General features: G+C 49.4%; 1 protein-coding gene across 1 annotated transcript in view; it reads left to right on the top strand.

The window, feature by feature from the left end:
• Window positions 1-13,019, top strand: part of Sdk2 (sidekick cell adhesion molecule 2) — a 270,658-nt gene that overhangs the window by 145,592 nt on the left and 112,047 nt on the right. The window contains exon 3 of the mRNA XM_040750019.1: window positions 9,815-9,921. Coding sequence (XP_040605953.1) covers window positions 9,815-9,921 — 107 coding nt within the window. The remainder of the gene's footprint in view (window positions 1-9,814; window positions 9,922-13,019) is intronic.

Raw genomic sequence — 13,019 nt, 5'->3', positions numbered from 1 at the left:
ATAATATATCATCCTATGTGTGAGAATTCAAGAAGTCTCACAGTCTGAAACTACAGACCCAAGGATGATAGGTGGGTAAAACACATGAGTGTGGAGGCCTGAAAACTGGGGAGGCCACACTTCTAAGAGTCCAGGGACTTGAGCATCGGGAACTATGGTGTCTGAGGCCAGGAGGAGGTGGACATCCCAGCTCAAGACAGATCCATTCTCCACTTCCCCCACCATTTAGTTCTACAACAACAGCCCTCAAGGTCTAGAAGATGCCTAGTCATGTAGGTAGGGCAATCTCCTTTACTCAATCCTCCAGTTCAAATCTTAGTCTCTCCCTAAAGGGCCTTCACAGACGTCTAGAGTCAATAGATACCAGCTCGTTGTGTGGTGGTTAGCCTCAACTGTCAATTTGTCTGGGTTTTGGAATCACCTAGGAGACACACCTCTGGGATGAAGGCACTAGATAACTTGTGTGAAGCTCTCACTGAGCCTTTTAAAAGACATTAAATTTTTTTTTCAAAGAGGTTTCATTGAAGAGAGAAAGTCTGTCTTGAATGCAGGTGGCACCATCTCATGAGTATCCCAGGCTAATAAAAGGAAAGAAGCAGACTGAACACCAGCATCCATCCCTCTGATTCCTGACTGCAAATAGAGTGTGACCAGCTGTCTCACTCCCCTGCCACCGGGCCACCCCTGCCACTCTGATAAACTGTGTCCTCACAAACCGTGAGCCAACATAAACCCTTCAAGTGTTTTTCTCGAGTATTTGGTCACAGCAGTGAGAAAAGTGACCAACCCTGAGTGTCCCTTAACCTGCTCAGGTTGACTCCTGCAATTAGCTATCAGCATCACGGGTTCCTCTCCATTCAGTCCACAGTGATCATTATCCCTGTGTCTTCCAGGGGTCTAGACAGCAGGAGGAACCTGCCATGATCATGTCTACCCACTTCTGAGAGCCACTGTGTCTCTTCATATCTGAATGTCCATCTAAGACCCTCTTTAGCCTCCCAGGGATCCTGGCAGACCTTGCTTCCTCATTTGGGCCCACTGGCCATCTTGCTAGACTCCTGTCCCTTTCCATGGGTTCCTCACCTCGGCCAGAGTGCAACATCCTTGCCCAGATGCCATTGCAGAAGCCCCGTGTGCCAGACTCTTACCTGAGATGTGGGAGGGAATCACAACACGAGACAAAAGATGCTTCAAATAGAAGAGCGGAACTCATTGTTCCCAAATTGTCCCTCGGGGCTTACCATGCCGCCAGCCTCAGACTCCCTGTGCTTCCTACACAGGGAATCTCTCTCTCTCTGTCTGTCTGTCTCTCTCTCTGTCTGTCTCTCTGTCTCCGTCTCTGTCTCTCTCTCTCTGCCTGTCTGTCTCTCTGTCTCTGTCTCTCTGTCTCTGTCTCTCTGTCTCTCTCTGTCTCTCTGTCTCTCTATCTCTCTGTCTCTGTCTCTCTGTCTCTCTCTCCTCTCTCTCTCTGTCTCTGTCTCTCTGTCTCTCTCTCCTCTCTCTCTGTCTCTGTCTCTGTCTCTGTCTCTCTGTCTCTGTCTCTGTCTGTCTGTCTGTCTGTCTCTCTGTCTCCATCTCTGTCTTTCTCTCTCTGCCTGTCTGTCTCTCTGTCTCTGTCTCTCTGTCTCTCTGTCTCTGTCTCCCTGTCTCTCTATCTCTCTGTCTCCGTCTCTGTCTTTCTCTCTCTGCCTGTCTGTCTCTCTGTCTCTCTCTCTCTGTCTCTCTGTCTCTCTGTCTCTGTCTCTGTCTCTCCTCACTCTCTCTCTCTGTCTCTCTCTCTTCTCTCCATTTTTCTCTATCCTTTGCCCCCTCCCCACCCCCAACCCCCAAATCCATGAGCTAAGGCTTCTGGGAGCTGCTTTCAGTTCAGGTGATTTTCACATCCACCACAAGGTGCCCAGCTGTCTCAACACTTTCTGTCCCTTGGCCTCCCCTTCCACCATCAACAGGCCCACTACTGGGGTGGGGGGGGGGAGGTGAGAAACATGGGTAAAGGTGGATAAAGGTACCCGTTGTCAAGCCTGGCGACCTGACTTCAGCCCTCGGAACCCACATGCTGGAAAGAGAGAACTGACTCCTGCAAGCTGTGCTCTGACCTCACACGCATGCCCATGTACACAAAGTAAATAAATAAAAGTATAATTTAATGTCTTTTAAAAAGCTCAGTGCGAGCTTCACACACGTCATCTAGCACCTTCATTCCAAGCCTCCGTTATATTACCATCTTCTGGATCAATCCAGTTCTTAGCCTGCTGAGATCATCTCTCCCCTGCTGGGCATGGTGGCTCGTGTCTGAAATCCCAGTACTCAGGACACCGAGTGTAGAGAATTACAGCAAATTCTAGATAAGCCTGGGCTGCAGAAAGGGGTCTGAGAGCCAAGTAAGGTGGTGCGTGCCTTCATCCCAGCACTCTGAGGCCAAGACAGGCAGATTTCTGTGAGTTCCAGAACGGTCAGGGCTACCAGGTGAGACACTGTCTCAAAAATGGAAAAGAAAAACTATTTTAATCCACAGCCCACCCCTGCTGGAGTTTACAGTTCCCCATATGTAAGAGCATAGGCAAACCATTCTTCAAAGTGAACCCCAGGAATGAAGGGCTCCCAGTTACTGTGTGCACATCCTTTTGGGTCTCGTGTCCTCTACATGCCAAACTGCCCTGGCATGCTCCGTGGCCAGGACATGTTAATTACTGTCTCTGTGCCCCGTTTTTTCACCTATGAACAGAGGTTCACATGGGCTGTGCCTCTCACGTTATTTCAGGGTTGAGGCCTCAGGACACTAGTGTTTCTTACAGCCACGGCAGGGGTTGTTGGGTGCGAGCTGCACAGCGTGTGTCCATGGCTCCCTGTGAATCCCAGAGCCCTCTTCCCCGAAGAGCTTTGACTGGGGAGATGGCTTGTAACATGAGGTTCTTTGTCCAGGTCAGTCCCGAGGACATCCCCCATCAATGGCTCAATGGTTAAGACCACTGACTGCTCCTCCAAAGGACCCGGGTTCAATTCCCATAGCAGTTCCCTTCCCCCCCTCCCCAAAAAAACGCCATCCAACTTCATCTCTATTTGGCCATGTTCTATGCTATCTTTGTCCCTTGTGTCATAAGCAAGCTGAGGACATACACATTCACCTCCATGCACACAAGCACTCACCTGCATACGCACATGTACCTACACACGTGTCCATGCACACATTGCTCCCTCCCTGAGCCCAGTTACCCAGTAGTGACCCTGAAACCTATATGGGTCTCAGCTGTCTATCAACAGGTGGCAAGCACAGGGTCCTTGCTGACCACCAGGGGGACATGGTGACCTCTCTGAACATGGTTTACATGAGGAAAAGTGGTCTAGTGAGAACAGGTGTGCGTGAGTGTGTACGCATGTATGCCTGTGAGTTTGCAGGCTGCTGGGTTCCCCGACCACATACATACATGCACAATAGTGTGTACGAATGGTGGTGCATGCTGTGGACATGCAGGAGGACACTCTGTGTGGCATGTGTGCTCCTTGTGTGTGCATGCACACCCCTTCCTCCACGTGAGCGTCTGGCATGCATCTGCAGGCGTCTGATTTATTAACCAGGACAATACAAGGAGAGTGTGCCTATTATTTCTGGTGTCCGCATCAGCTCCTGACAGCTTCGTGGAATTGAAATATCTTATTTAATGTGAGTAAGGATCATTTTAAATATCAACCATGACACTCAAGGACTCCAACCAAAAAGGGCATTGTGTGTTCCACCGATGCAGTACTTGTTAGGCAGTTATTAGTTCACTTTCTTGTCTCTTGTCTCTTAAAAATCCAATTATCCGTCCTGGTCCCCCTCCCCCATGGCTATGCTGTACACTCTACCCCAGCCCTTCTCCTCGTAAGAGTAGACTGAGAGGCGGGGCCCTGCTGAATTAAATCAGGCGTGCACTTTGACGGGCGTCAGGACAGGAGTGGGTTCTCGGTGTAGCTCCCTGCCCAGTCCAAAGCCCCTTCCCTGTGCCTGTCTGCCCCCAACCCCCTTCGGTCAGCTACTGAGAGAAAGCAACGTTCCCTCCATCCAGAAGAGTCCCCCGAAACAAAGCCCAAGGCAGCACTGGGTGGGGCGATGGGAAGATGTCTAGTAGTCACAGAGCAGGGGCCTGGGTTTGCCTGACTATAAAGGAGAAGGATTGGACATTTGAATTTGCTCACATTTGTATAAAGAGGCAGCTACCTGCGAGTTTCTCCAGGTGTGGGTTACAGGTCATCAATGACAGACATCTGGGGTGCAGGAAGGGTAGGGCTGCCTACTATACCTTTTTATTTTATTCTTTGAGTTTTGACTCATGTGGAGAAATCCTATAATTAAGTGAACTTTTGAAGGGACTGAAGCTGGGTGAATTCAGATGTTCAGAGTCAGGATCACGCTCCTCCTCCTTGAAGAATCAAAGGAAAGTGGCTGGGCTAAGGGCTTAGAAGCCAAGCAAGGAAGTCTGAGATCTCCTGGTGATTAGAACAGGGGTCATACCAAGTTCTCTTCTTGGTCCTCCCCCCTGAGCCTCCCCACGTCCTTCCGGAACCTTCCACCAGTGGCCCTTACATTTGCTCTCTCATTCAACAAGCTTTTGTGAAGAAGATTCCCTGTTCCTGGAGATGCTCACATCCAAGATGGCTACCATCATGCCCACTTTACAGATTGGGAGTCTGAGGAGCAAAAGCTTCAGAAGCTCATCCAAATAAACAGCCACGAAAGTCTAGGCTGCATCTCCCCTGCAGGAGAGTCCCAGCACACTTTTCTCCCTCGCCTTGTTTCCTCTTGGTGTGCCAGGGACAGTCAGGAGCTACTACTCCACGACATTCTATCCATGATCTCTCCCGATGGACCTGAACCAGGGCTGGCTCTTCCAGTTCCCTGCTGGCCAAGTGGCCACAGGTGAATGGAGCAGAGAGAGCTGTGGTCCAAGGGCGTGTGTCCTCACAGCCACAGCAGGGGACATAATGACAATAATGAATGTGGTTACTGACATTACTGGGGCTGCTTACGGTGTGTGCTGAGTTTGCAAACCAAGACACTGGCTAACTGACTCCCTTCCATCCCAGGCGGGCTGCAAGAGCTGCATTCTGATGCTATGTATAGGGCTCCCCAGGTGGAGAAGCAGTGTGTAGAAGCGTTGATTTAAATAATGGTGCCTGCAAGCCTGAAATAGGTCTCCCAAGCTGTAGCAGTAGCATACAGGCCTCCAGGGAGAGGAAGGCTGGAGAAGGACGGGATAGGCAACTGGCAATGCTAGGCCAGGGAGCATGCCTGCCTTCCCCTGCAGGAAACAGGAGGGCGCCCCCCAAAGGTTAGGGAAAAGCTAACAGCCTATGCCCTTCCTCATGACCCCAGGTGGGGCCTGGGGCTGTCTGGCTGAAAGACACGGTCATCAGTCTTCAGCAGACTCTGGGTTTCATTAAAGTTTAAATTTTGCCATGCATCACTGACATTGGCAAACAAATTCAACTTGAATGAGTCCTTGGTGCCTTTTTATAATGTGTACTTAAATTCTATGCACAAAGTGCACTTTTTAAATTTTATCTTTACAACAAAAGCAATCTATGTATATTAAAATGATGATTCCAATGACACAGAAAGACATAACACTCACACAAAAAAAGTACACATGTTCCTCCCCCAAATTCAGTCCTGGATTCTTCTCCCAAAAGAAAAATAATGCATTATGGATACACTGTCTCAAAAATACTTGTGTGATTATGTGTGCACACATGTGTGCATGTGTGCACATACAAATGAGTATAAGTATACACACACACACTAAAAAAAAATAAGTATACTGTTTCAATTTACCCAAACGATGTCCTAACATGTACTATTTTCTTTTAACTTGAGGACAGGGGACAATCTAGATTACTTTTATTGAGTCAGTTTCTAACCATTAAGAATTCAATAACACTTCTCCAAACAGCAACAGCCAGGGATACATTATATCCTTGTTCCTGACCATCAGTTCTGAGGCTGTTTAGCCCTCTCACAACCTTGTATTTGTATTTTGATTCATGTAACTCCAACAGCCAGGGATACATTATATCCTTGTTCCTAACGTCGGTTCTGGGGTTGTTTAGGCCCTCACACAACCTTGTATTTGTGTTTTGATTCATGTAACTCTCCCGTCTCACTGCTTTGATTTCCCTTGCTCACCCTGGGTGTCTTAGAGACTTTTCTAGTTCATCCCACACAGGTGTTCTTCTCTCACTCGGGAACCGCAGCATCATTTATTGATCTAATTCTGGTTTGATGGACATGTCTGTTGCTTCCTATTTCTCTTTGTTTCTCTCTGCTACCACAAGCAGTGCTACAGTGAACATCCTTGTACATATTTTTCTTTCTGTCACACTGTTGCAAGCGGAACTAAAGAGCCACCTCCAGGGAGCGCAAGTTCTTGTCAAAGAATTTACATGTTCTAATTGCCGTAGATTTTTGCCCCATAGGATAGATCAAGTCCTAGTGCCACCAACAAACCTGCCAGGATCTCTTCCCCTTTCCCCTTCCCCCTTCCCCTCCCCTTCCCCCTTCCCTTCCCCTTCCTCTTCCCTTCCCCTTCCCCTTTCCCCTCCCCTTTCCGCTTCCCCTTCCCCTTTCCTTTCCCCTTCCTCTTCCATTCATTCTTGTTTTTAGCAATCTGACAAGCAAATAGGGTCTTACTTTGATTTCAATTTCTTTGTTTACAATAGAAGCCAAGTACCTTTTCATGAACTTCTCGGGCATTTCTCTTTATTCTCCTTCCCCTGCTTTTAACAATATCGGATTGCATTCTTGCACTTTTCCTTATTATCATCGTGTGTGGACATGTGTGGGAAGTGCACACCTGTGCTGGCACACACGTGGAGGCCAGGGGTCCTCTGCTTCCACCTTCATTCGGGTCCCAAGGATCAGACTCAGGCCCTCGGGTGTCACTAGCCTCCACCTGCAGAGCAGTCTCACTGGCCTCCAGGACCCATTTCTAAAAGTAGATCATCTTTCAGCCCACCTCTTCTCCACCACCCTCTCAGGTTATCCTGCCCCTTAGAGACCCGAGCAGTTTCCCCACAGTCCCTGGGTTCAGAAAGGATAGAACAGAAGCGGGGAACAAGTACTTGGGACGGGGTTGAGAACAAAGAAGGGGTCTATTTACCAGAGCTTAGGTCCCTGCTGTCTGCCCAACAAGGGACGAGAGATAGATAAGACCTGTGGCTGCTGGCATAGATAAGGGGCTAAAGCAACAAGACAGTTCTGCATGATACTGCAGACAGAGCCCAGGAAAGCTGCGCACATGCTCAGTTATATACCAGAGTTGGGCAGTCCCCATTGAACGTGGATCTCTTAGGGGTGTGGCCTCAGCCTTGAGCTGGTTCACAGCCAGGCTCAGTGGGACCTGGACCCTGCCTCTTATTGTGTGTGGAACTATGGGTCAGTGCCAAGGTGTGCCTGATCCTGGGAACTGTGAAATGGCTTGCTAAGTACCCTCCATAGTTCTAGTGTGAGGATCAAGCCAAAGCCCCTCCAATGCCAGCAGGGGCAGATGGCAACTGTACAGGTAGTGTATTCATATAGCACTAGTGGAGGGAGCGTCACATAAAATTTAAATCATTGTGTAAGTTACCTTTATATTAAGGTTTTTTTAATCATCTCAGAAATGTCTTTGGGGAGGGTACTAGCCATTTGTATTTCTTTTTCTCTCTCTAGCACTTTATAATGTTATTATTTTCTGTTTTACAATGGGTTTTTGCTTGATTCAGTTTGCCCTTTGGTTGATTGGTTTTAATGATCTTGGCAAAGTTAAAAAGTTGATAGTCTTACATAGATCCATGTTTTTAAAGTACTACTTGTCCATGGTATCCAAGAGTTGGGGGACTGCTGTGAAGAAATCTGTGAAAGGCATCTGTAACACAGATGATGCCATCATTGGGAAGGTGATGATGATGGTGACAGTGGTGATGGTGGCGTTGGAGAGGATGGTGATCATGATGATGGATGGAGATGATGATATTGGCGGTGGTAGTGGTAATGATGGTGGTGGTGATAATGACGGTAATATGATGGTGATGGTGGTGATAATATTAGTGATGATGTTGATGTTGTTGATGATGTTGATGATGACGATGGAGAGGACAGTGATCATGATGGTGATGGGATGTTATAGAGATAATAACTATGGGGTGATGATTATGATGATGGTAATGGAGATGTCAGCAGTGATAGTAATGATGGTGGTAGTGAAGGTGGTGGTAATTATGATGATGATGGCAATGATTATGGTGGTGGTGATGATAATCGTAGATACGGTAAGGATGATCATGATAGTGGGGAAAGTGTGACAATGGTTATTGTGATGGTGTTGATGGCGATGGCAATTATAATGGCTACGGTCATGATAGTGATATGGTTCTGATGATGGTGACAGTTATGAAGAAGTAGTCATGATCTTGGGGGAGGAAGAAATGATAGTAATGATGAGGGTGATGGTAGGAATCACGATGATGTGGTAGTAGTGGGGTGGTGATGGCAGTAGCCATGGGACGAGGGGGGATGATGGTGACAGCCCCTGCAATGGTAGTGAGGATGGTGGTGACGATCGTGATGGTGATGGAATGGTGACAGTGACAGCAGTGGTGGTGGACAGTGGTGACGGTGGTGGAGGTGGCAGTGAGGATGCCGATGTGGTGATGATGATCGTGGTGGTGGTGACCACGGTGACAGTGATGGCGGAGATAATGGTAGTGGCGAGTGATTACAATGATGGTAATATAACAGCAGTGATGGTGGTGATGGTGGTGGTAATTATGATCGTGGCAACGTTAGGAACAAAGATGGTAGTGGTTGTGGTGATGGTGCTGATTGTGGTGAGATGGTGGTGATAATGGTAGTGATGATGATGATGAGGATGAGGAGGAGGAGGACGACGACAATGACCGTGTGTCCAGGCTAAAATCCTTATAAATCTAGCAACTCCTATGAATGAGCTATTCCATCCCAGTCTTAACGTACCCTGGGAATAGATGGCTTTGAATTTGTCCACCACGGTAGCTGGACAAACTCAAGGTCCGTGAGAACTGTTGAGAGATATCAATGATCCTAGCTTCTCTTTCATCTGAGGACCCTGCTAGACCGTTGCCTAGCAATACAAAAAAAAAGGTAATCTCTCAGGGTCACCATTCCCATCCCACTTACCTAGTGTCTTCCTGTTGAATGCCTCTTCGCTGAGCTGCATCATTCCTGCCCCTCTGTGAGCCAAGTTCGCCATACACCTGCTCTCCTGCCACCTGCCCACCAATGCCAACTCTGTGGTCCTTTGGGTGACAAGTGCCCGTTGAGCTGGCTGAGGGCTTGGCTCTGAGTCAGGTGTGTGGACGAGAGCCAAGCGCTCTGGCTCAGGAGGCTCTGTCCCCGGCTCCACTGTGCGGCACGAAGGAAGAGCTCACGGAGAACACTTGGGGAGACGTGCAAATGTCCCTGTCTCTTTTCATGAATACCTACAACACAGCCCTGCGCCTGGCCAAAAACCAATTGTCCTGGTCTTCTCAGTGAGTCATAGGCAGGAGAGGACAACAGCCTGTAACAGAGCAGCCATGGCCATGGGCGGAACAAAGGGCTTTAAGCTGAATCCTGAGCAGATGAGCAAACTCCTGTGGCCTATGGCAGTGAACACATCCCATTGGTAAAGACTGGGATCCCATGACGTGGCCCAAAAGCTTCCTGTAACCTTAATTCAGAATAAGGTGATGCCATGGCCTTTGACCCTGAGCCCTACTTGACCTCTGCCCCTCTAAAAACTCCCTACCTTACTTACTTGGCTATCTCATCTGTCCCCAGGTACATGATTACCAGTCTGGACCGCACCCACGCTGGCTTCTACCGCTGCATCGTGCGTAACCGGATGGGGGCCCTGCTACAGCGGCAGACTGAGGTCCAGGTGGCCTGTGAGTACAGTGGGGACTGGGGCAATAACGGGTCAGTACTGGTGCCTTTCACCCCTGTAACAGGTCAGTGGAGCCCCTCCTTCTTGGTCAGCTCAGCCTTTTCATTTCACACCTGATAAAACCCAGGCCCAGAGTGGAACTCTCCAAAGTCACACAGCTGATCAGTGGCTTACTCCATTTCTCTGTGCCGAGGCTGGAGAGTCAAGCACTCCCTGGTACTGTGTTCCAGAAAAGCGTGGCCTTGTCATCCTCTGGCTCATTCAGCAGGAGCAATGGTTGCCTTGACCCTACTGCCCTCCAGATAACTCATCTGGTGCAATCAGAGCATAGGGTTCCCATGATCTTCAGGGGCCATCAGGAGATGCCTCGTGGGAGAATAATAATCCTATGAGGGGGCAGGAAATGGTGTACTAGGGCTCCCAGAAGTACCAAGGGGGCAGATGGTAGAGTAATTGGTCATTACTCAACCGTTAGTGGTTGACTCCTTCTCCTCACTGCCAACAAAGCCCAGAGATGCCTCCTCGGGTAAGTGGAGGATGGGCAGTGCCAGAGCTATAGGTTCCCCCAGGGGCTGCCGCCCCCCAAGGCACTCAGGCTCCCTTCCCCAGACCCCCCACTTCCTGAAGGACCTGCTGCTTGCCGGAAAGGAGACCAAGTCTGGGTTCTCTTAAGCTGGCCAAGGACACATCAGTGGTTACAGAAGTCTGGGAATTCTTCATGAGTGCTAGAATTTGATGAGAGAAGCCACCTACCTACCTTTAAAAAGTAACTTCAGAGTAAATACCTAGGAGAGGCTGCTACGGGGACAGAAGTCGAGGACAGAAAGCACAGAGGAAACCTCACAGCATGTCAAAGAGTGTGTGTGGTAATTAGGAAAAGCAGCCACAATCAAAAGTAGAGGACAGGCCGGCCATAAGCCAGCATCAAAGGCAACTCAGTTCCCACCCTAAAGAGCACAGCCGGAAATCTCAACACTGGGATTCAGGAAGCCGGCAGCTGTGGCTCGAGGATGGCCACGGGGTATCTTCCTTTAGTGCCAGGCATGCCCACCTTTGTGACACTTTGACATGATGTTGTCATTTACAAAATTCACTCTCAAGAACCATGCATTCAAGTTACAAAGGAGGATACACATACACCCAGACCTCACAATGTTTGAAGTACATTTCTGATTTTCGTGTTGGCCACATTCCTAACTGCAGGGCACATTCAGCCCATGGACTGTGAATTGAACATACTAGCTTCTCATCATGTCCCAGAAACCTGCAGACATGGAGCTGGGGAAGCCTCCAGAGAGACTGTATGCCCCACGTGTATGTCCACGTGCATGTGAATATATGCACATGTTCAAATGTATTCGTAAAGGTTGATCTGCCTTTTGGTTCATGTGTGTAAGGAGAATGAGCATGTCTCTGTGCAAGTGTATGTACACATACACATGTGTCTTGAATATATATGTCTGGGTCAATCTGCTTCTGTGTGGCAGTGCATGTGCTTGTGCAAGTGTGTGTCCATGGATTTGTGTGTGCAAATGTGCACACAAGTATGTGTGTATGTATGTATGTGTGTATGTATGTATATATGTACGTATGTGTGTGTATATGTGTGTGTGTGTATGCATGTATGTATGTATAGCCAGTGCTCACGGGTATATTGTGCATACATCTGTAAAGAACAGGCCAAGCTAGATCTTCACATCTTTACAGATGCATGCACAGTATACAGATCTAGCTTGGCCTGTTCTTTCCTCTTGTGAGTGCAGGAGAGAGCATGCTCTCCCAGTTTCTCTATCTGTCTGTCTGTCTGTCTGTCTGCCTGTCTTCCTGCACAGGAACACCATTCTAAGAGTGGGTGGTACCTGCTGCTTCTCCCAACCCATTGCTTACCCTCCCCTCTTTTGCTGTGCCCACCTGGGGGCAGGGGAAGAGTCTGGGTCCCGTGACTTCAGGTAGCTTGCTCCCCAGTGCTTTATAGGGATCCTGGAGCTGACAGGCCCCACCCAGCCTGCCCCTCTCTGAAGAGGGCTTGTGACTTGTGTTCTAATGAGAAATTAATAAGGGCAGCTGTCTAACAACTAATGATAATGGCAAGGTCGTTTTTAAAAAAGATTCTTTACATGTTTTTAATTACAGCCATTAAGGGGAGTCAATAAAACTTCTTCCCCAATCCAGCCCCCTCCCTGGCCCCACTCGGAGTCTCTTTTTGTGTTTCAAAAGTCACCATAAATTTCTGCCATTGAGACAGTAGAATGAATGACCAGGAGATTGGAAAGGCTCTCTAGACTCGGGATTCCCACGAGCCAGGCTTTCACGTCATCCAGGGCCAGTGGGTTCCTCTCTGTTCCCCTCACCTGGGTGATGCCACCTCCCCCTTCCCTAGACCTCGCTGACATGCTCAGAATGGAATTTACCACCCCACCCCACTCCATCCCACCTACCCCACCCCATCTCATCTTATCCCATCCCCCCACCCCACCCCATCCCACCCACCCCACCCACCCCACCCCACCCACCCCACCCATCCCATCCCACCCCACCCCACCCACCCCACCCACCCCACCCCATCCCACCCACCCCACCCACCCCATCCCACCCACCCCATCCCACCCACCCCACCCCATCCCACCCACCCCACCCCATCCCACCCCACCCCATCCCACCCACCCCACCCCATCCCACCCCACCCCATCCCACCCCACTCCACCCCATCCCACCCCACCCCACCCCACCCCATACCACCCCACCCCATACCACCCCACCCCACCCCATAATGCCAAACTCAACCATACAGGGCACAGCAAGGCCCTGCTCATCCTGGGAGTCAGACCCACCTCCCTTGTCATCAGTGTCATACCAACTACTCATTCAAAGTGGGATTCAGGATCGCTCTGTGCTCAGGAGGGCTGGAGTGACCCTGGAATGCTCTGATTGGCCTGCTTATCCTGGTTTCCTATCTACAGCATGGGTGTGGGTAAAGGAGGGACGCGCAGGGACTGTGCAGCCACTTGGGGCAATGCGACAGGTTTGTCACGAGCATCCGCTGCTGAATATTTGCATCAGTCACGAGTGGCATAAGTGGCATACGCCTGTCATCACAGC

The sequence above is a fragment of the Mesocricetus auratus genome, unplaced genomic scaffold (genome assembly GCF_017639785.1).
Source record: "Mesocricetus auratus isolate SY011 unplaced genomic scaffold, BCM_Maur_2.0 Super-Scaffold_100007, whole genome shotgun sequence".
NCBI classification, from domain to species: domain Eukaryota; kingdom Metazoa; phylum Chordata; class Mammalia; order Rodentia; family Cricetidae; genus Mesocricetus; species Mesocricetus auratus.
Note: the sequence above shows the minus strand (reverse complement) of the source record. Positions and strands in the feature narration are given on the sequence as shown.